Source organism: Myotis yumanensis, unplaced genomic scaffold (assembly GCF_028538775.1).
Source record: "Myotis yumanensis isolate MYYU_CA2020_CCGP unplaced genomic scaffold, mMyoYum1.0.hap1 SCAF_5, whole genome shotgun sequence".
Lineage (NCBI taxonomy): Eukaryota > Metazoa > Chordata > Mammalia > Chiroptera > Vespertilionidae > Myotis > Myotis yumanensis.
The window spans coordinates 30,601,983-30,625,146 of record NW_027223756.1 but is presented as its reverse complement, the minus strand read 5'-3'; the positions used below and the strand labels follow the sequence as shown (position 1 = coordinate 30,625,146).

At 45.0% G+C, this 23,164-nt stretch overlaps 1 protein-coding gene across 1 annotated transcript; it reads right to left on the bottom strand.

Annotated features, from left to right (window-relative positions):
- Positions 1-645: 645 nt before the first annotated feature.
- GFRA3 (GDNF family receptor alpha 3) lies at positions 646-18,307 on the bottom strand. Its single transcript, XM_070417146.1, has 8 exons — positions 18,174-18,307; positions 11,622-11,909; positions 6,332-6,424; positions 4,437-4,752; positions 2,203-2,306; positions 1,922-2,056; positions 1,480-1,568; positions 646-1,269 (listed from the first exon to the last, which is right to left on the bottom strand). Exons 1-8 carry the CDS (start codon positions 18,241-18,243, stop codon positions 1,183-1,185), a joined length of 1,182 nt encoding a protein of 393 aa, XP_070273247.1. The 5' UTR covers positions 18,244-18,307; the 3' UTR covers positions 646-1,182.
- Positions 18,308-23,164: the final 4,857 nt, after the last annotated feature.

Sequence of the window (23,164 nt, the reverse complement as noted above, 5' to 3'; positions counted from 1 at the left end):
TTGATCGACTGTCTTGTCTATTCCCCTGCCTTGTGAAAGGCTTGAAAACAGGATCTGAGTATTAGTACCTTGGAATCTCCTGCACTTAGCACAGTGCCTTGCAGCCAGCACTCATTAGGTGCTCATGGAAAGGGTGAGTGAATGAGTTAACAGAAAAATGTCCACAGCTCTGTAAATATATTCTTCCAACTACTTTGCATAGGTGGCTGTTTCCTTATCCCAACAGGGTTGTTAATTAGGTCAAGTACCAGTCTCCCCTTTCTCAAGCCCCATTAGACTGTGGAGCAGACCAATAACACAAGCAGGTGCTCAATAAATACTGTGGTTGACTAAGGACCCTCCCCTCTAAGCTGCTATGACAGATCCCAGGCAGTATCCCAGGAATGGTGGGAGCTTGGGCAGATACAGATCCACAGCCTCACATAAGCTATTTTTTCTTCTTCTTCCAACTCTATGTCAAGTACACAGAGAGGCTGAGAGACTTGCCTAAGGTCACACAGCAGTTGGTGGCAGAGTTGATATGTCTCCTGATCACTGGTCTGTGCTCCTCTGTCTGTAAAATCTCAAGTTCTGTATAAATTCACAATGTGTGAAAATGGAAAAAGAGCAAAGTTTTAAGTCAAAATGTTTAATCATGATCCAAGAGGCTGGGAGGACTTTGGGACAATAGCAGGAGGAAATCAAGGCCTAAATACTGCAGCTCCTGATGCTCAAATGCTCTGCAGGATTCCAGGGCAGGACAGGCAGCAGGTTCCCATCCTCCGTTCAGATGAGGAGACCTGGGAGCAGGATTCTCGCTTTGGCCTTCCTAACAATGGGGACTGTGTTCCTACGCTGCCTCAGAACACCCAGCCCTGACTACCTGGAGAATGCAATAGCAACTGACTGATTTGTTCAACCCTGATGATCCTGGTAGGAAGGGATCAGGAGGGAGCTTAGTAGAGCCAGTCACCACCACAAGATATGGCTAAACCATGGTGACCAATTCCTAAGGAGGGGTGGCCTGAGTCAGGAGTGGAGGGAATGAGAACTTAGCCAGTCAGCTTCTACTGTGTGGATGTCAGGGTGGTCATGTTGTGTACTGCACCTCCTGCTGGATGCTGTCCTTTCCTCATTTCTTGCAGGCGGCAGGTCAGGCTGGGTGTGATGGAGGGGAAGAGGGCCCCCAGGGATGTCCAGCTATCAGAAACTTGGCAGCAGAATCAAGGTAAGTGTGCAGGACAAAAGAGAGGGCATCCATGGCTGTGGCCTCAAAGCAAGGTTTTTGTTCTGTGGAAGAAATGCAATGGAGTTAGCTCTACCCCCTTCACCACCTCGGCCTCAGTCAAGGCCTGTCCCCTTCACCGAAGGTGTCCATTAGAGGTCTAGACTCTTTGTGATAACAAGGAGGTTACCCCCTCCATCCCCCTGTCTGCCTTGTCTGGGATTCTCCCAGATGATTCAGTAAAGGTATGAGGAGTGTAATAGAAGAGGCCCTACCTGGCGTTCCATCACAGGTAAGGTAGAGTCTGCCCAGTCCTGGGAGAAGAGCTGGCTGTGCAAACGCATCTTAACTGCAATAGCCTCCACTGAGGAGAAAAGAGAAGATAGTTTAGAAGCGGAGAGTTGTTGGCTCTTTAGGCTCCCAAGGAAGGAAATGGAATATCTCTGGGACCCTGGGATATAGGAGGGTAGAAGTGAGGAAAGGACAGCATCAAGAAAGAGGTGTAGTGTCCCTGGGGCCCAGACAGGTTAAACAGGAAGCCTGGAGGTCACTCAGGGAGCAGGAGAAGGAAGACAGGCCCAGGCTGGGGGATGTAAATCTATTCTGAGGAGGGGGCCGCTTGGCCTGCAGGAGATAGACAGAGTTGACCCTTTCCCCCCTCCCCCCCCGGGGTCCAGATGACCTGGCCACTGAGGAGGGAGCACAGGGAGCACTCACTGAGGCAGGGGTTGTGGGAAAACAACTCTTCCAACCGCTCACACTCCTCCTGCATATTGCCACTGCCTCGGCAGGTACAGCTTAAGGCAACACTGGTATTGACGTTGCTGATGAAGTTGGGGGTCATGGCAGTTCCTGTGGGGTAAAGAGGGGATTGTCAGAGCCTAGGCCAACTCCAACTTCAGCTCCCACCCTCTCTCATCAATCTCAGGAGCACTCCACCTGGGTTCAGTAGCCAGAGCATTCTCACCCCAAGGCCAATCAATATCCCCTAGCCTCACCAATCAGCCCCATGTATGCTTGCAGACATCTGGACTGTTCTGTAGCACAGGTCCCTAGGATGTCCATGGGATGACAATGAGTCTGAAAATCGGCCAGGCGTGATCTGGAAGAAAGAAAATTCAAGAGTTTCCTTTAAGGATAAAATGTATAAAAATTAAAAAAGAAGAAAGGAATGATACCTTTATCATCTAGGCCAGCACTTGTTATGTATCAGTACTAGCTACCAACAAATAACAGGCAGTATGGCAGAGAAGTTAGGAGCACAGACTCTAGGCCAGACTTCATTCCAAACCTTATTAACAAACCTGTCTTACTACCTGGGTGAACTTGACCAGGTCCTTTAACCTTTCTCTGCTGTGGCTTCTTCATTTGTAAACTGAGGCTGATAAAAAACAAACAAACCAGCATCTATCTTACAGAGTTCTTGTTAGGTTTAGATGAGTTAATTAACACATGGTAAGTATTAAAACAGTGCCTAGCCCACAGTCAGTACTCAGTAAGTGCTAGTGTTATAACTATTGAGAGCTCTGACTATGTAACATTTGCAGAAGAGGAAAGTGGGACTCAGAGGCTAAACTACTTGCCCAAGGTTACAGAGAAGTGTGACTTGATGTGACTCCATTGTCAACAAATGTCACTTGAATGGATGATAACTACATTTTGGTGAGTGTTTTCCTGAGAAGGCAGAGGAAAGCCAGATCAGAATTTGGCTGAATAATATGTACCAAACACCTTTCAAATCTTCATACCCTTTGATTCAGTAATGCTACATGTAGCAATACATCCTAACCAATAATTAGATTTGTGTACAAAGATTAATAAATAAGAGTGATACTTATGCAGCATTATTTAGAAAACATCCTAAATATCCAACAATAAAGAATGATTAAATAAAATACAGGGCATCCATAAAATGGAGTAAGATGTAGGCTCTTAAAAATCAAGTGGTGCCCTAACCGGTTTGGCTCAGTGGATAGAGCGTCGGCCTGCGGACTGAAGGGTCCCAGGTTCGATTCCGGTCAAGAGCATGTACCTTGGCTGCGGGCACATCCCTAGTCGGGGGTGTGCAGGAGGCAGCTGATTGATGTTTCTCTCTCATCGATGTTTCTAACTCTCTATCCCTCTCCCTTCCTCTCTGTAAGAAATCAATAAAAAAAAAAAAAAAATCAAGTGGTTGCCCTGGCCGGTTTGGCTCAGTAGTTAGAGTGTCGGCCTTGAGGTTCATTTCTGCTCAAGGGCAGTACCTGGGTTGCAGGTTCGATCCTGGGCCCTGGTCTGGGCGAGTGCAGAAGGCAACCAATGTGTCTGTCTGTCTGTCTGTCTGTCTCTCTCTCTCTCTCCTTCCCTCTTTCCTCCCTCCTTTTTACTCTCTCTAAAAATCAATGGGAAAAAAAATCCTTGGGTGAGGATTAACAAAAAAAAAAAGAAAAAGAAAAAAGTCAAGTTGTCAAAGGACAGTAAATGACAAAATAAGCACCGCCATTTATTGAGCACTTACTTTGCACCAGCAACTTAAGCACTGTACATAAATGATGTACTTTAACTCTCACCAAACTCCTACGAGTTATCTTGGTTTTTACAGAGGACTAAGTGGAAACCTGGATTAAGTGATGGAATTTGAGGTTAAGTGATTGGCTCAAGGTCACACAGACCCACAACTTAAATTTAGATCTGTCTGACTTCAGAGCCTGTCTTCACCACTATTCCATACTGCCTCCACCAGAAAATGCTCATAAGATATGTACCATAAATGAGAAGAAGATACAAGATATAAATATATTCTCAGAATATCAAATTTTATTTATCTATATACAAAAAGGACTAGAAGGAAATGCTCACCAAAGTATGGCAGATTAACTTCAGGTGATATAGATTTTGAGTGGTATTTTTATTTTTTTAAAATTTCTTTATTGATTAAGTTATTACATATGTGTCCTTATCCCCACATTACCCCCATCCCCCCTCCCCCCACTCATGCCCTCACCCCCCTGTTGTCTCTGTCCATTTGAGTGGTATTTTTATACGTTTTTATATTTTCTGAAGTTTTTACACAAATAAAATACTATATATTCTTTTTGAGAAACGAGTTTCATAAAATTTTGAAGGATAGCTACATTGTTAAGTCAGTGCACAGCCCCTGGGGAGTCAGACCCAGCACCGCCCCAAGGCGGCCTGGAGGGAATGGTGCACAGTGTCCTTATAGATCCTGCCCACCCGCACCCAGCCCCCACACCTGCACAGCCGGTCGGAGTGGCAGAGGCTCCGCAGCTCCAGGCAGTTGGGGGTCCCAGGCGGCAGCGCGCAGTCGGGGGCGATGGTGTTGCGCCTGCGCTGCCCGCAGCCCAGGTCAGAAGGCGCACAGGGGCACAGCAGCAGGCCCTGCGCGTGGGGCTCTGATGCCTTCTCGAAGAAAGCACGGAGCTGCTGGAGGCAGGTGGAGCGCCGGCAGTGGGGCCCCGAGGAGCAGGCCTCCCCATAGGCCTTGCGCAGCCGGTCACACTTGTCATTAAGAGTGCACAGCATGGCGAACTTAAGGCAGAGGTCCGAGTCTGTGGAAAGAGCCGCACCAAGTCACCAGTCCTCCTGCAAACCCAGCTTCCCTAGGAATCCTTGCAACCCTCTGATTTAACAAGCATGGTAGTGGGGGTAGGAAGAAAGGAAGGACTGCCCAAGTTACCAACTCTCCTACTCCTCAGCTTGACTGGGTGAGGGGGGCGGGCAGAAAAGCCACATACATCTAGAGCTCATTTATCTAGAATTCAAGTAGTCAGAAAGCTCAAATAACCAAAACCCTTTCCTCAATCTTATGTATCAAACGAAATCTCATGGTGGAAATAAGCTACAACGATCTAAAGCACTTTCTGACCCTAGCTGGTTTGCTCAGTTGTTACAGCCTTGTTGGCTTTCAAACAGGTATCTAGGTTGCAGGCTTGATACCCGGGCCCCTGCGGGAGGCAACCAATCCATGTGTCTCTCTCACATCACTGTTTCTCTCTCTGTCTCTTCTCCTCTCTTCCACTCTCTCTAAAATCAATGGAAAAAATATCCTCTGGTGAGGATTAATAAAGCACTTTCTGAACTGTCCAACAAATGCAACCAAATTCTACTTAGGATTTTGGTTTTGTTTTACATCTATCTATTCTGCTCAGTATTAATATCACCTGCTTTTCTTGCATTGGTTGATGCATGCATAAAAGTTTCCCATTCTCTTGAGTCTTGGGAAATTACGGTGATATTCCAATTAATAGAATATTCCAGCAATCAGAACAATGGAGTAACTGGAACAGGTAAATTCCTGGATTCCGTGTAACTAAGAGTTTATGTATAAATCTCTTTGCTTTTCTCTCAAAATTTGAACATATAGGACTATATAACAAAACTCCCATCTTTCTCAAAAAGAGAGTGGATGTGTGTGCATTCCCTTCTAATTAACACAACAGCTTCACTTTCCTGAAAAACATGCTTCATAGTCCTTGCCAGACAGATGGCTCCCCACCCTGAGACACTCCTGAGGAGTCACTCTCTAACCATTTTCCCTGCCCATCCCATTAAAATGGTTGAAAACAAGCAATTTCCTAGTCTTCAGAGACAAAAAAAAAAAACTACTTAAAAAGAATTTTTGGTTTTTTTTTTAGAGAGAGAAAGAGGAAGGGAGAGAAAGATGGATTTGTTGTTTCACTTACTTATGCATTCATTGGTTGATTCTTATGTGTCCTGGCCAGGGATCAAACCCACAACTGTGGCCTATTGGGACGATGCTCTAACCAACTGAGCTACCCAGCCAGGGCAAAAAACTACTTTCGTGCCTACCTCGAATGAGCGTAAATAACCCATTTCAGCACATTTTTTTTCTGGGACTGCTGCCACCCCCACAAACCCTTTGCAGAAACCCACCATTTGGAACCAAGGAGGCCTAATGGGCTCCTTTCGAATGCCTCCCTGATAACTATTGCTCTTTGATGACTCTTGTGAGGCCAGGCTATGCCCCAGAACTCAGGCTCCCGCCCTGCACAACGCTGCTTTAGTTACCTGGCAGGTGGGGACTCTTCCCTCACAAGCTCCCAGCTTGTGTTCCCCACCAGGGCCCAGGCCCAGCCCCCACACCATAGTCTCTGCTTGCCTCCACACCTGGCTTGAGCATGCTCAGTTTGCTGATATTCATTTTCCAGGGTTTTCTGGTCACTGTGTCTTCATAGGGGGAGACATCCGGCTCATAGTCACCTAGAGACAAGGTGGGGAGCACCAGAGTCCTGAGGACCGGGCTGGGGACGGGAGCAGGAGGGGCTGAGGCTGCTGAGTCAGACCTCAAAGCCCTGTGCAGAAAAGGAAAATGCAGCCTCTTCCTAACTAGCTGTAAGCTGTGCAGAAGAGAGAGAAAAGCAGGGCCATGAATAAACTAGGTTTGATGATAAGAATAGTAAAGGTACCATGTTGAGCACACTGTGTGCTGGGCACTATAGTATAAGTGACACCCTATATATACAGGGTGTCCCCCCAATTGTATACATACTTTTAACCCATTGTTAATTCCAATGGGTTAAATCTGAAAAGAAACAAACATCAATTGAGCTATCAGCTGTTAAAGTGTGTATACACTTTGGGAGGCCATCCTGTACATATATTCTATATGTATTTGATCTCACTTAATCCTCCTAAGTAGCCTTTGGCTCGGTAAGAAGAAACAGGATGAGAGAAGTTAAGTCACTCGCTCAGGCTCACATAAGCTAAAAAGTGGAGCTGGGATTTCAAACCTAGACTATCTGATTGCAGAGTCTCTGCTCCTAACCACTAGACATATTTCTGAGGGTCCATGAGCAGGCAACAGTACTCAGTCTTGTTTTCTCTTCCTATTGGAGAAGGGGCAGCGGTAGACTCTGTTCCAGGCCTGACCACTTGGCTATGGAGAAGCACTGCATGCTGAGGAGATGGTAGTGAGGTCAGGTCCCAAACTGAACCTGAGGGAGAAAAGCATAGAAGGAAGAAACAATGATCTTGAAGGAAACACATCTCTCACAGTACCCCCATGGGGCCGTGGGCTCCTTAAGGGGGCTTACTGGGTTTTATCAAATCACTGCATAGTTCATATACATGGTAGGTACTCAATAAATGTTGGTTAATAAATCTTGCTGGAAGAGAGGTGAGAGAGGTGAGCTTGCAGGTTTGTCACCCAATAAACCTCTATGAATGCATCTTTGGGAAATGAGGAATATGGATGATGTCAGCCAAAGAGGAGAGGACAGTTTGGATACATGGAAAGACCTCTTGCTTCTAAGGGGGAAAGGGGGGCAAAAGGATCCAAGGAGAAGTCTCAGGGAAAGTTCTGAAACAGAAGGGATTAAGATGAGGAGTGAAAAGCAGGAATCAAAGAGTGTGATAAATTGTATTACTGTTTCCAATTATTTGCTACCCACCCTGTGGGAAGATTATACATCCCCACCTGTTGCCATGTGACTTTCAGACCCCTGTCCCACTGCCAGGCTTGGCCATGTGATTTGCTTTGGCTTGTGCATTGTGAGCTGAAGTTTCATAAATCACATCCATCGGAGCAAAAGTTTTAAGAACCATTACCTGGTTCTGCTGTTACTCTCTTACCTCTATCAGCCAGTATCCCTGAATGAAGAAGACAGGTAGAACAACTCATGGAAGCCTGCAGCAGATGTGTAACATGAGCAAGAAATACATTTTTGCTGTTGAAAGCCAGAGATTTTGAGGTTGGTTGGTTGTTACTGCAGCATAACCTAGCAAATTCTTACTAAAAATGCAATTGGTAAATAGAAGTGGAGTGCTGCAGGAACAACAACAACAAAAGTCTAATGTATGGCATTGGCTTTGGGACTGAACAGGGTGGTGAACTTGGAAGAAAGATGATATACTGAATGAGCTCCTACTTTAAGGGGAGAAGCTGAGAAACAGAAGGTTAGTATGTCTTCATTGCTATTGGCTGCATTTGGCAAGGGACTCGAAGGAAGATATAAGCTCGGAAAAGAACTGGCCAGTTTGCAAATAGAAAGGAAACAGAAAAGGCAAAATCCAGAAATTCCAGGACTTACAGGATTAAGAGTTGCAACTGCTTATCATCCTCAAATGGTAAAAGATAAAATTGAAAAATGCTTTGACTAATAAAGTCTGTTACAACTCAGCCTTGGAGCAAAGACCAAATCAAGTTTGTGGTTATCATGCCCTTTGTGGAGATCTCTCATTGATTGAGATGATATCCAATAAATCCTGCCAGTTGGACAAATGAATTTAGGGAAAAAAGAATAAGGTAATTGCTCTCCCACAGAAGCCTGATAAGGGCAAGGTATCTCTAATTCAGTCTAGAAAGAGATGGATGTCTTTAAAATAATTACAGGAAAGGCTACTACTGGCACAGGAGGTGACAGAAGTCAAAGTATAAAAAGAAATTATATTTTGAAAGAGTTGAACTACTAAGAGTCACTAATTTGGATTAAAAGAGACTGTGCCTGTTTGAGACTTAAAATACCCCAGCATTCCTCAGATAAGAAGCAGGCTGAGCCCTGACCCGTTTGGCTCAGTGGATAGAGCGTCGGCCTGTGGACTGAAGGGTCCCAGGTTCGATTCCAGTGAAGGGCATGTACCTTGGTTGCGGGCACATCCCCAGTAGGGGGTGTGCAGGAGGCAACTGATCAATGTTTCTCTCTCATTGATGTTTCTAACTCTCCATCCCGTTCCCTTCCTCTCTGTAAAAAATCAATAAAATATATCTTTAATAAAAAATTTTAAAAAAGAAGCAGGCTGAGAATGCTGCTCAGTCCCCAAGGAGGTCAGGTTCTCTCTCCAGCCCTTTTCAGATGTGGCCAAAGAAAACACAGCAGGTCTTTGAATTATGTCATTTAGTCCTACGTTGTTTCATTGTAACGTTGGTGAGAAAAAAAATTGATTCCCCACAGAGCAACTGTCTGTGTGGAGTTTGCACATCTCCCCATGTCTGCATGGGTTTTCTCTAGGTACTCCGGTTTCCTCCCCACTACCAAATATGCACGTTAGGTGAACCAGCATGTGTACATTGTCTCATCTGAGTGAGAGTGGCTGTGGGTGTGAGTGGCCCTTTGATAGAAGGGCCCCCTGTCCAGGGTGGGTTTTCGCCTTGCACCCTGATCTGCCAGGATAGGCTCTGGTCACCCATGATCCTGAACTAGAATAAATTATCTTACTTATTTTTATTAGTCTTTCTTAAATGTATGTATAGCTCACATTTATCTCAATGTTTAATATCAGAAATGTTTGGGTCTTTATTTAGAAATTTGGGGATGTTTTGAGGCCAGAAACATGCCGTAGGAACTTAACTCTTGTTTATGTCAATTAGCCTCTGGGAAAATTGGTTTTATTATATGTCGCTTCACTTAAAGTCGAAGTTTCCAAGAATCTATCGATGATATTAAGTGAGGACTTACTGTGACAGACAAGGAAGGACCTCTCAGAGAGCTAGAGAACAATGAATAGAGCAACTCTCCCATTGGAGCAAGAACAACCCCAGTTCCCAAGGACGTTGGTCCTGTGACATTTGTCTAGCAGGACTTAAGAGTCTCTAAGAATCAGTCTGCTGCATGACTCCCATCCCTCTTCTTTCTTACTGACAACGTTTGTTCTGGTTTTCCTGTCCCTGTTCCATTATTGTGCATTGAGTATAAATGGGAGGCAGATGACTTGTCTTTTTAAGTCCATAATTTTCTAAATCAAGCGGAGCCACACTCAGATCTGATATAGAAATAATCACAAGATCCTGGACTTGAAGCCTGATGTCATTCTTGAATAAAACTCTTAGGGCATCTTCCTAAGATGTGTATAAGTATATTTTGCTTGTGAAAGAGAGGAAAATGAATATTTTGACCAAGTGGTGGACTATGGAGACTGTATTATTATTTCCAGTTAATTTTGCCCTCACTGTAAGAGTATATATCCTGCCGAAACCGGTTTGGCTCAGTGGATAGAGCGTCGGCCTGCGGACTCAAGGGTCCCGGGTTCGATTCCGGTCAGGGGCATGTACCTGGGTTGCAGGCACATCCCCAGTAGGAGATGTGCAGGAGGCAGCTGATCGATGTTTCTCTCTCATCGATGTTTCTAACTCTCTATCTCTCTCCCTTCCTCTCTGTAAAAAAAAATCAATAAAATATTTTTTAAAAAAAGAGTATATATCCTCACTTATTGGCATGTGATTTTCAATGTCTCCCTGTGGGAGGAGTATACATCCCCTCCCCAGTGATGTCAGGCATGCCTGCCATGTGATTTACTTTATCAATGAAATGTGAGCAGAAGTATTTTATATATAACATCTGAGCAGGAGCTTTTAAAGCCATCACATGGTCCTGCCATTGTTCATTTCCCTCTGCTATAAGAAGGGAACATCCCAGATAGAGGCTGTAACTTCAGCCTGGATCCCAAAATGAAGGGGACACATGGAACAGCCAACATGGAACATGAGTAAGAGCTAAGTCTTTGTTACTACGGCATGGTCCGGTAAAAACTGACTAACACAGAGAGTCAGAGGGAGCTCTTCTCTTTGGCTTCAAATACATTCTCTCTTTTACCATTTCCTGCCTGGAATGAGTATCCTTTCTGTTGAAGGCCTCCCAGTCTCTGAATTTATGGATTACATTGTATTTGGAGCTTGTTTATGGAGTAAGACCATTTTCCTCCACCTCCTCTCCAAACGCTTCTGTTCCAGCAGCTCCTCAGGTTGGGCCTCAGCCTGATTCAGGCCTCTGCCAAGAGGCAGCTACATGTTGTCAGGTAAGAAAGTGGGAAGTAGCCCTAGCTGGCTTGGCTCAGTGGATAGAGCATCAGCCTGCGGACTGAAAGGTCCCGGGTTCGATTCCTGCCAGGGGCACATGCCTGGGTTGTGGGCTCGAACCCCAGTAGTGGGTGTACAGCAGTAGGGGGTGTACAGGAGGCAGCCGATCAATGATTCTCTCTCATCATTGATGTTTCTATCTCTCCCATCATTGATGTTTCTATCTCTCTCTCCTCCCTTCCTCTCTGAAATCAATAAAGAAATATATTTAAAAAAAAAAAAAAAGAAAGTGGGAAGTAGGGAAGTGAAATGGTAATGTTGGGAGACCCAAAAGGATACTGCCAATTCCTCCCTCCACTACCAAGTGGCTCATATACTGAAGGATTAAAAAGCAACCCCCTAGAGCCCTGGTTGGCAAACTGCGGCTCGCGAGCCACACGCGGCTCTTTGGCCCCTTGAGTGTGGCTCTTCCACAAAATACTGACTTCTGCACATGGGCCACGAAGTTTCAATCGCACTGTGCGCGTGCGCCCGCACGTGGTATTTTGTGGAAGAGCCACACTCAAGGGGCCAAAGAGCCGCATGTGGCTCGCAAGCTGTGGTTTGCTGACCACTGCCCTAGAGGCATCTTCTCTAGCTTAGTCCACTCTAGGAAGGGGACCTCACCAAGGCTGCGGGCAGGGTGAACAGTCCAGTAGATGTCCAGGCAGGCAGTTTGGTTCTTCATGCGCCGGTGACACGTGCAACTCATCAGAGAGCTGTTCCTGAGGTGCTGTGCTGCCTCCAAGCAGTCCAAAGAAATGGAAGGCTCCTCTGCTGGTGTCAGTGTGCTTTCACTAGACGTGCAGGAACTCAGGTGGTGGTAAGCAGCATTGCAAGTCGGATTGGCCTGGCATTTCCTCCTGGCCTGGATACAGTTGTTTGTGAGCCGGCCCTCTGTGGGGAGGGGGTCCCCTGTGGAGGGAGAGATACCAGGTGAGGCTCACATAAGTCAGAGTAGCTGCCTGGGAGTACCAAGTCCTCAGGTAAGGTGGGGGGATTCAGGTGAAGCTTTGGGCAGGAAAGTATTGGGGTGGCACAAAAGGCCTTTAGAAATAAATGTAGGGAGAAGGCAGCCCAGCAGAAGTGGAGAACAGATCAGGCCCAGTAAGAGTTGGGAGTCTGAAGAGAGGCTGCTCAGCCTCCCGGGAGGGGAAGGGGGACAGTTGTTTAAAGATAACCCTGCCAGGCATAGGGAGGAGGGCTCTGGGCAGAGCTATGTCATGGGTAGGACTAGCATCATAACCAGAGAGTTGAAAATGGGTAAGGGCATGCTAAATGAGAGTTAGCAATAATTCTGAGTCACTTAAAATACCTTACAGTGGAAACTGGTTGAGGTTAGGGTGGGGAGCTTTTGCTGACTCTGTCACTGACTCAGGAATACCAATGTTGGTTACAGCTGAGCTCTGGAGGAAGACCCTGCATCCTGGAACTTGGGGTCCCTATCAGGGATAACCAAACATCATCATACCCTGTTTTTCCAGGCAAAATACCTAGGAGTCATCTTAATTCTTCTTTCCTTCAGAACCTATGTTCAATCTAACAAGTCCTGTCAACTCCACAACATATCTGGAGTCTGCCCACTTCTCTCCCCAGCAATTACTACCTCCTTTGCTCTAGCCAACATTAAATCTTGTCTGAACTACTGCCAAGAATTCTTATTGGTCTCCCTGGTTCCATCTTCCAAATTCATTCTCTTAAACCACTCACTCACCCTTTCCAGATTTGTTGAGATTTAATTGATATGTAACACTAGTGTGTTTTAGGTGTACAATGTGATTTGATACACATACTAGTATATACTATGAAATGATTACCACAATAAGATGAACATATCCTTCACCTCACACAATTACTCTTCTGTTATTGCAGCCATCTCTTTTGAATGAAATTTTTAGGTTGGAAAGATTTTTACTGAAGTAAAATTCATGCAACATAAAATTAACCATCTTAAAGGATACAATTAAGTGGCATTTAAACACATGATTAGTCTAACCATCACCTCCATCTAATTTCAGTACATTTTTATCACCCCAAAAGGAAACCCACACCCATTAATCACCTCATTCTACCTTCCTCCTAGTCTCTGGCAACCACTAAACTGCTTTCTGTCTCTACAGATTTTCCTAGCTATTTTATGTAAATGGAATAATAAAATATTTAATCTTTTATATCTGGCTTCTTTCACCTAACATACTGTTTTTGAGGTGCATCCGCATTGTAGCATGTATTACTGCTTCATTCTTTTTTATGGATGAATAATATTTCATTGTATGGATATGCAGCATTTTGTTTATCCATACATGAGTTGATGGAGATTTGGGTTGTTTCCTTTTGGTTACTTTGAATAGCGCTGCTGTAAACATTCCTGCCCAAGTATTTGCTTGAACTGGTATTCAGTTCTTTGGGGTGTATACCTAGGAGTGGACTGCTGGATCATATGGTAATTCTATATTTAACTTTTTGAGAAACTGCCAAGTTATTTTCCATAGTGGCTGCACCATTTTACATTCCCACTAGTAATATTCAAGGGTTCCAATTTCTCCATATACTTGCCAACTCTTGCTATTTTCTTTTTTTTAATAGCTATCCTAATGGGTATGAAGTGGTTTCTATTGTGGTTTTCATTTGCATTTCCCTAATAACTAATGATGTTGACCAACCATATTTTCATTATAGCCATTTGTATGTCATGTTTGGCAATAAAATTTTTATTGAAGCATAACATACAGAAAAGCGCACAAAAAAAGTACAGTTTGATGAATTTCAAACTGAATACACCTGTGTGATCAGACCCCAGGTAAAGAACCAGAACATTACCAGCATCCCAGAAGCCCTCTGCCAGTCTTCATCCCTTCAAGGAAACCAGCATCTTCACTTGTTTTGTTTTTTTAATAAGAACATTTGTGGGGGGTTTAAAATATATTTTTATTGATTTTAGAGAGAATGGGAGAGGGAGAGATAGAAACATCAATGATGAGAAAGGATCATTGCTCGGCTTCCTCCTGCACACCCCATATGGGGGATGGAGCCTGCAACCCAGGCATGTGCCCTAACGGGGAATCAAACCGGCAACCTTTTGATACATTAGATGATGCTCAACCAACTGAACCACACCAGCCAGGACCAGTTTGCAGTTTAAATGTCATCTCAGAAAGGCCATCCCCAACCAATGTAAAATAACCCCCTAGCTATTCTAACACATTATTACTTCAATTCCTTGCATAGCACTTGCCACCACTTGATTTTTTTGGGGGGGATTATCTCCCCCTCTAGACTTCCATGTTGATCTTTTTTGTTGTTGTTAATCCTCACCCCTTGGATATTTTTTCCATTGATTTTCAGACAGAGTGGAAGGGAGGGAGAAGGGTGTGGAGCGGGAGAGAGAGAGAAACATCGACATGAGACACATTGGTTGCCTCCTGCACACACCCCAACTGGGGTTAGGGATCAAACCCACAACTGAGGTAAGTGCCCTTGATCAGGAATCGAACCCAAGACCCTTTGGTTGGAGGATGATGTTCCAACCACTGAGCAACACTGTCCAGGGTTTACATGTTTATCTTATCACTACTCTATCACCAGTGCCTATTCTTTGTGAGCGCCTACTATCTATATATATAAAAGGCTAATATGCTAAGTGTCTAACCGTCTGGGTAATGTCACATAGCAATACCTGGCTTCCTCTCCCTAGCGACTAGCCTCCTTGCAGTTTCTTCAACCCAGGAACACCCAAGTGGAAACATTTTACACTGTAACCAAATGTCTGTGAAGCATTTTCCCATGCCTCATCTCATTTGATCCTCACAGAAGTCCTGGAGTAGGAAGATAAGAGACTCAGTGGAATCCTATTTTCTTTTCATTAGCCGGAAAACGGAGATTTAGAAAGCTTAGAAATTTGACCCGACTGAAAGAAGAAATGGTGGACCTTGAAAATGACTTCAGGTTTTCTCACTGCTCAGAATATAGTCAAACACTGTGCAGTTAAATATTTTACCCTTTGTTCTCCTTGTGTGATCTACAATAATAATCTGCTTCATGTTGATATTTACTGCTGTGTTGCTGACAATTACCTGAGAAGTTGGAGTGCTTCACTGAGCTGGAAAAAGTTTAGCTACATCAGAAAGCAGGTCTAATTAAGCAAGTTTATTCTATGTAAAAGCCCAAGTTGACTCACGTATGCACGATACATATAAAGCTCTCGCTGGCGCCAATCGCATGCCTGTGTTTCCATCTGCCATTGTTGATCATGAATTTGGTTGACACTTCTATTATAGAGAAAGGGCTAATAGAGATATTAAAATATTTCTTCTAATTAATTTCCTTTCAATGTGCACGAATTCGTGCACTGGGCCACTAGTTTAAGAAATAATCAGATAACAGAGACAGTCTGTGAGCCACCTCTATAACTTTCTGGGTCCCTTCCCTCTACTTACAATCAGAATCTCAAAATTAGGAGGGGTCTCAGAGTTTAGTCCAACTTCCTCTTCCAATCACATGAAAATCATTTAATTACTTATTAAAATGCAGATTTATGAGCCCCATCCCAGAATTACTGAATCAGAATCTCTAGTGATAAAGCCTGGGAATCTGAATTTTTTAAAAAAATTATTATTTTTTTAAATCCTCATACAAGAATATGTTTATTGACTTTTAGAGAGAGGAAGGGAAAGAGAAAGAGAGGGAGAAACATCAATGTGAGAGAGAAACATCAATTGATTGCGACCATACCCATCCCAACTGGGATTGAATCTACACCTCAGTATATGCCTTAACAGGGAATCAAATCCAACCCCTTCCCCCCTGGAAAAAAACACCTGCAACCTTTTGATGTAGGAGACAACTACTCCAACCAACTGAGCAACCTGACCAGGGCAGGAATCCAAATTTTAGCAAATTCACTGGAAAGTAATATGCACCTTATAGCTTAAGAATTGATGCTATAGACTGTCAAACTACAGTGGGAACGCTGGGGAGGGTTGGGAGGGTTAGAAGATCAACCGAAGGACTTGTATGCATGCATATGAGAATAACCAATGAACACAAGACACTGGGGGGTGGGGGAAGCCGGTGGAATGTCAAGGGGGGGAAAAAAAGGAGACATGTGTAATACTCTTTGTGATACTTTAAGAAAAAAAAAAAAAAGAATTGATGCTATACCCAGTGCATGAAAACATTACTGATTTTTCCTTTGGCTTAAACCTCCAATATGCCTCAGCATGACACTTTATCTTTTTATTTAAAATTTCAATATTTTGCTCATCATGGATTTTTTTGGCGTTAATTTTTATTTTAAAAAAATATCGCAGCCGAAACTGGTTTGGCTCAGTGGATAGAGCGTCGGCCTGCGGACTGAAGGGTCCCAGGTTTGATTCCGGTCAGGGGCATGTGCCTTGGTTGCGGGCACATCCCCAGTGGGAGATGTACAAGAGGCAGCTGATCGATGTTTCTCTCTCATCGATGTTTCTGACTCTCTATCTCTCTCCCTTCCTTTCTGTAAAAAATCAATAAAATATATTTTTTAAAAATATGGCATTGAAATATTCTTTATCTTTATCTTGACTACTGAGTTTCTGGGCATCCCCTTCACTCACCTCACCTTAGTCCCAGCCCAATATAGGACCATTCAATTCACTTTTTGGACCTTAATTTCACAAATGTAAGATGAAGGGATTGGATTAAACCAGAATTTTTCAATGGAGGAGTTGAAGAAGAGAGAAGTTAGGCCTCTTTTAGTGGTATATCAGAATTTTCAAAGGAATGTGTAGTTCAAAAAAACATATTTGACCATTTTATATGTGGAAGATGAAAAAACAGCTTTTGAAGTTTCAAAATATATTTAAGAAAAGCACGAGATTTTTATCTTTACCAAAAGTGGGACATGAATTTAAATAGTCTGAGAAATGCTAAATGTTTTGGTAAGTACCCAGTAAGAGTTTGCTGAAAGAAATATAGCAGGTCCAAGTCTCATTGCTTTAACTGGACTAAATATCGAGTTGTAACAATTTTCAAAATTAAACATCTCTGATTCCTTAGCTGATAGTTCACCAAGTCTGGGCAATGGTAGATTTAGGGGCACGGAAGCTCAAAGAGGGTGGGGGCAAGGTGTTCAGTGTTTACCCTTGATCCTCACATGCAGCCATACTGTTAGGGTTAGTGACATTTCCTGGGCAGCCAAATTGTATCAGTGATGTCTTGCTGCCCTGACTTTTAATGGTCAGTTTGGACAGACTAGCCCTTTCTCTCCTTCCTTCCATCTCTCTCCCTTGCAGCCAAGATTGCAATTCTCCAGTACTCACCTTGTGGACAGAGGTCACCATCCATGTGCGGTCCCTGCCTCAATATTCCCTCCACTCAGGCTCTGGGCAGGAACCCCGAAATGAGATTCCAAGCACTCATCCCACACAAAGGCCATGCATGGGCCCATTCCCTGCGATCCCAAGCTGCCGGTCCTTAGGGCAATGACATGGTTCTAAAACCCGGCCTTGATCTACCTATTCCACAAAACACCTATTGTGTATCTACAATAGGGAAAGGCACTGTGCTGATAGATTGCAGGGAAAGGCCATTTTGCCCAAGAGCCAGTTTTCTCCTCTAATTAAAATAGTAACAGAAAGTATATCTTTAAGGGGCGTAGGTTGGTGGTGAGCAATATTCTCAGCAATACAACCAAATAATGATGTTAGCATGTTTTGGCAGCAGTTTACAACCCTAACTTATGACACTTCTAACCAAAACTTCTCATCTGTACCTAGTGTCCACTTCCCCAGTCCTTACAGGGTACGGAAGAGGTGATGCCCACGTGGAGCAAATGGAGTTTCCCCACCGGCCGGAGACGGTGTTGTGGAAGTTCTGGGTTGTTCTGTGACGGTGCAGATGCACCCCAAAAGAGGAAGAGGAGAACGGGAGCTAGGAGATGCGTGGGAGTTCTGGTCATTGCATGCAACTCAACCTACAACAGTTCAGATCCTTTAATAGGCATGGAACCCAGCCCTTTCCTGGCCCCCCTGGGGACTTCCTCTAGTTCCCCAGGCTCGGAAGAACCGATACCCGGGACCAGGTGGCGGTGCCGTGAGTCCTCTCTGGGCAGTGCCGACAGGGCTCCACCTACACACTCCCCTTCTCTCTCCTCCTAACACTCTGGCCGAGAGGGTCCCGTAAGGCGCCGGGGACACTCACCGGCTCCGAGCAGCGGCAGCAGCAGTAGCAGGACAGACAGCGCCGACAGCAGGTTTGCGGGGCGCGCCATGGCCACGGTGAGGTGCGCGGGGCGGCCTTCGCCCCTGGGCTGCTCTGCCTGTGCCGGCGCCACGCTCCCTTCACTCCTCGCACTGGAGCTCAGGGAGCTGGGGGCCCCTTGCCGGCGCCTCCCACCGCTGTCTCCCGCCCCACCCCGCGCGCCAGGCGCCAACTCTCGCACCAGGGTCCTGGGCGCCGCCCTCCCACTCGGAAGCGCACAAACGCGCCTCTTCTTTCACTGGACGGAGAAAACGCTGGGGTGGGGGCAGAGGGCGTGAGTGCCCTGGGAGCGGGAGGGGCGTGGAAGATCGTGCTCTATCTGAGCCCCCTGCCTCGCTCCCCCTACCCCCCACTTCGGCTCCCGTCGGAGATATTGGGGAAGCTACCGCTGGGACTCACCATCTGGGGGTTTCCAATTGCTATCCCAAAAAAGCACCCTTTCTCACCCCCGCCCCCCACCCTACTACCACCAAGGAATAACCAACACAAATGAAATCTTGTAACAAAACTTGAACATACCAGCACTAGGGCACTTACATTTCTTTTTCTTTTTCTTAGAATTTGTACATCTATGATTTCATTTTTCCCTCATCAAGTATCTTCAAGGGTAAGATTCCGTCATTGTTCTTAACCCCAAGATTCTGCAAAGATGGGTCCCGGACAGGGAGCAGATCTGGTCCCAGATCCCAGGATCTTTGCCAGACTAGACTCCTTCAGCCCCCTCAGAGTCATGAGGGAGGATGGAAGGATTAAACCCCTCTCAGACTAAACAGCAGAGATTTCCCTGGAAGAAAGACAAGGTCACTGAGGAAGGTAGCTGGAGAGACCAGTTAGGTGCCTCCTCATTTTCAGATGACGTTTCAGAGCGCAAGCTACTCTCCCAAGATGAAGCAGCTAGGTAGAAACCGCTGTGCCAGAGCCCACGCTTTCTGTCTATAGATGCAAAGGTACTCACTGGCCTAGGGTGGATTCCCACCTGCTCCCAGCACAGATATAGAGGCAGAAGGACCGGATGACTGAGAGTTAAGCAGTGCTTAAGGAGAAAAAGAGGATGATGAAAGGAAGTAGAGGGTTTCATCCTCTAACCCTCTAACCAAGCCGTCTCACTGCCACAGTCCACCTGGCGAAGGGCCAGAAAGGAGGGTACTGAGCAGCACAACATAAACCTCTGAGATTTATTGGCTGCTGCTTCTGAATATAGCCATCCTGCCGTGGCCTCTGGGGGGCATTTGCCAATGTAATCAGCACAGAAAGAGAGTCATTCCAGCCAGGGGTGTAAATCACCTTTCACAAAGCCAGGAGAGAGACATGTGGCCCTAGATAAGGAGAGAGACTGATGTGGCCTCTTGTGCCCTTTCCTCCCTTCTCCTGCCCAGGGGGAGCTGGTTCCTGAGCTGTAATGCACTTTAAATGGAGTTTGTGCTTCTTTTTCATCTCTATCTGCCTTGCCAGTCTTGCAGAACTGTGAAAGTGAACATCTGGCTACTCAGCTTTTGTACAAGGCCTGTTTTCCCTCAGGGTGGCCTACCTTTAATGTACCTTTCCCAAGCCCTCCCCTCCATTAAGGTTAGAAAACCTGTAGCTGGGGAGCCTATTATAGCCCCCACTCTGGCAACAGTCTCAGAACAGAATTTACAAAACAAAAGGTAACAATTTTAGGCCAAGACCTACAAATCAACAAAGATGTGGTGTGGTCAAGGGGTATCACCTCTGCTGTCCCTCTCCTTCAGCAATAAAGCCAAATCAAGTTTGGGGTGGGTGGGTAGGTTGGGAAAAGGCATTTGTTCAGGGTGCCTACTGAAGGTGTCTACACAATGCTATCCCCATGGAATGGACCAGGAAGGCAGGAACAGGGTCAAACAGGTGGGCTAAGAGCAATGCCCCGTTCTACCTGTAAGAGGCCAGGCTTTTTGTGAGAGTAAATGAGATGCCTGGAGCATATTTCTGGGCACAGGTGGGGCTGGGGTAGTGGTGGAGAGCCTGGCATCATTGGGCTTTTAATGAGACTGATAACCAAACTAGGGGAGGGTTGAGGAAACCTCTACGAATAAATATGACTCCAAAGACTAATGTTAAACACTCTTCTAGCATACCCTTCTCCCCACCAATATGTCCTCTAGGACTGCCAACACCTGCTAGATAAAGAGCATTGCTGTTGGGACCCTTGTGGATAATGACAAGTGAGCAGTCCTTTCTACAAAGATGATGTTACTCAGCCATCATTCAATGCAATGTCTTTTGACACTGATTATGGGTCCAGCTTTGTGCCAGATGCAAAAATTATCCAGACACAAACCCTGCCCTGGGAGGAATTGCAACCCACTGATTGGGGCTCAAAGGTCCAAAGACCCTGTACTTTAACTCCACTTGCACTTGTAATCTTGGTTTTCTGCTTTCTATCAAGTCCTCTCTCACTGTTAAGCTTTAATTACTGCTGCTATCCTAACCCAGGATATTAGCAATATAGTGAATAGCTAAGAGCAAACGTTTTACAGACTGCCTAGGTTCAAATGGCATTTCTAACACATGCTGGGTGACTTGAGCACGTCATTTGATTTTTCTGTGCTTTGGTTTTTTTCATCTGTAAAATTAATAACAGTATCTACTTCATATGTGTAACAGTTCTGAGGATTAAATAGTATATATTGAATAAAAGGTTTAGCACAGTGCCTCACACATGCCAAGCACAGAATAAAGTGGTATCATCCTGCCCTAGCTGGTTTGCTCAGTGGATAGAGCATCGGCCTGCGGACTGAAGGGTCCTGGGTTCAATTCCAGTCAAAGGCACATGCCCAGATTGCAGGCTCGATTCCCAGTAGGGGGTGTGCAGGAGGCAGCCAATCAATGATTCTCTCTCATCATTAATGTTTCTATCTCTCCCTCTTCCTTCCTCTCCCTCTAAAAATCAATAAAAATATTTTAAAATATTTTTAAAAGTGTATCATCCCAAGTGGCATGCAGAAATTAAACACCTGTGAACTCGACCAGTCCCCATCACCCAACTTACTGCTTTGGAGCTGGAGACTACACACAATTCTTCCTTTTGCTGAATATACTAGTGAGCCAGGGATGGAAACAAAAAATAATTTTCTACCTTGTCAGTTTTTTTGAGGACCATGCTTGTTTCATATCTGAATATCTCTGGTACTCAGAATTAACAACTCCAGATATATGTAAGTTTAAAGGAATTGGTGTTGCCCTAGCTGGTTTGGTTCAGTGGATAGAGTGTTGGCCTGTGAACTTAAAGGTCCCAGGTTCGATTCCGGTCAAGGACACATGTCTGGGTTGTGGGCTTGGCCCCCACCTGTAGGAGGCAGCCGGTCAATGATTCTCTCTCATCATGGATGTTTCTATCTCACTATTCCTTCCTCTCTGAAATCAATAAAAATATATTTTTTAAAAAATAAAGGAATTGGTGTTTCATTAACATTTGCCTGAAAGAGAATCCTATGTCTCCCACTTTATACCCCTGAGAAGGAAAGAGAAAGGATCCTTTTTTTTTTGAGATAGAGAGAGAAACATTAATGGGCTGCCTCCTGCACGTCCCCTACTGGGGATTGAGCCCACAACCCGGGTATGTGCCCTAATTGGGAATCAAAACCAGCAACCTTTCAGTGCAGAGGACGATGCTCAAGCAACTGAACCACATGGGCCAAGCTGCTCCTCCCTTTAGTTTTCCCATTGATTTTTAGAGAGTGGAAGGGAGGTGGGGGAGAGAAAGGGAGAAACATTGATGTGACAGAGACACGTGTGACAGAGACAAATGGATTGGTTGCCTCCCACACACACCCCAACTGTGGGCGGAGATTGGATGTGCAACCCAGGTACATGCCCTTGACCAGGAATCAAACCCACAACCCATTGGTGCGTAGGACAACACTCTAACCACTGAGCAACGCCAGCCAAGGCTGCTCCTCCCTTCTTTATGGCAGAGGTCAACCAGGTCCTAGGTTGAGACTGACAACCAGAAGCAGTTTTTAGGCCCAAAAGTTTCCATGCTTTTTTGCTTGACTTCATGATGAATACTAGCTGTGCAAGGATAATAGTGCAGAACTAACCCTCTAAATAGCCGTGTGTGAGGTCTAGGGGCTAGGGTCATAGTGTCTGCTCTTAGCCTCCCAAGCCTAAGCAATCCTTATGGCTCTGACTTATCAAGAACCTACAACTGAGGCTTACATGCTACACAACGCCAACTCTAGAAAGGCACTTTGTTCTTTGATGAGGATCTGGTAATGGAAAATCCATTAAGGTACAGACTCTGGAGCCATACTGACTGGGTTCAAATCCCAACTCCACCATTCACTAGCTGCGTGATCTTAAAATAAGTTAATTTCTTTACCTATAAAACATAATAACCAGTACCTGCCTCAGAATTACTGTGAAAATTAGTTTACATATACACAGGGTCATAAAAAAAAATCTTGCATGCAATAAGTACCTCCTGAAAATAACAGGAATCAAACCACATAGTACCTATACAGTAGGAGGATGTTATAAAATTTATATGGAACCTGGCTGGTGTGGCTCAGTTGGTTGGGTATTGTCCCGTGCACTGAAAAGTCACTGGTTTGATTCCTGGTCAGGGCACAGGGCGCAGGCCTGGGTTGTAGGTTTGATTCCCCGTTGGGGGACGTGCAGGAGGCAGTAGGTGAATGTTTTGCTCTCATGTCGATGTTTCTCTCTCTCCCTCTCCCTTCCTCTCTAAAAATAGATAAAATAAACAAATAAAAATTACATGGGAAAATGTTGCCTTTTAGGCAAACATAATTTTTTACAAAGTAGATAATTAAGCCCTAGTTTTTTTGTTATGTAACTCAGAATTTCCAATTATTATTACTGAAATGTGAACACATGGGTACCAGTCTCTTCACAGGTGGGGGCTTGGTTCTACCTTTCTGGGAAGAACTATCAGGAAATGATCCACTAGGGTA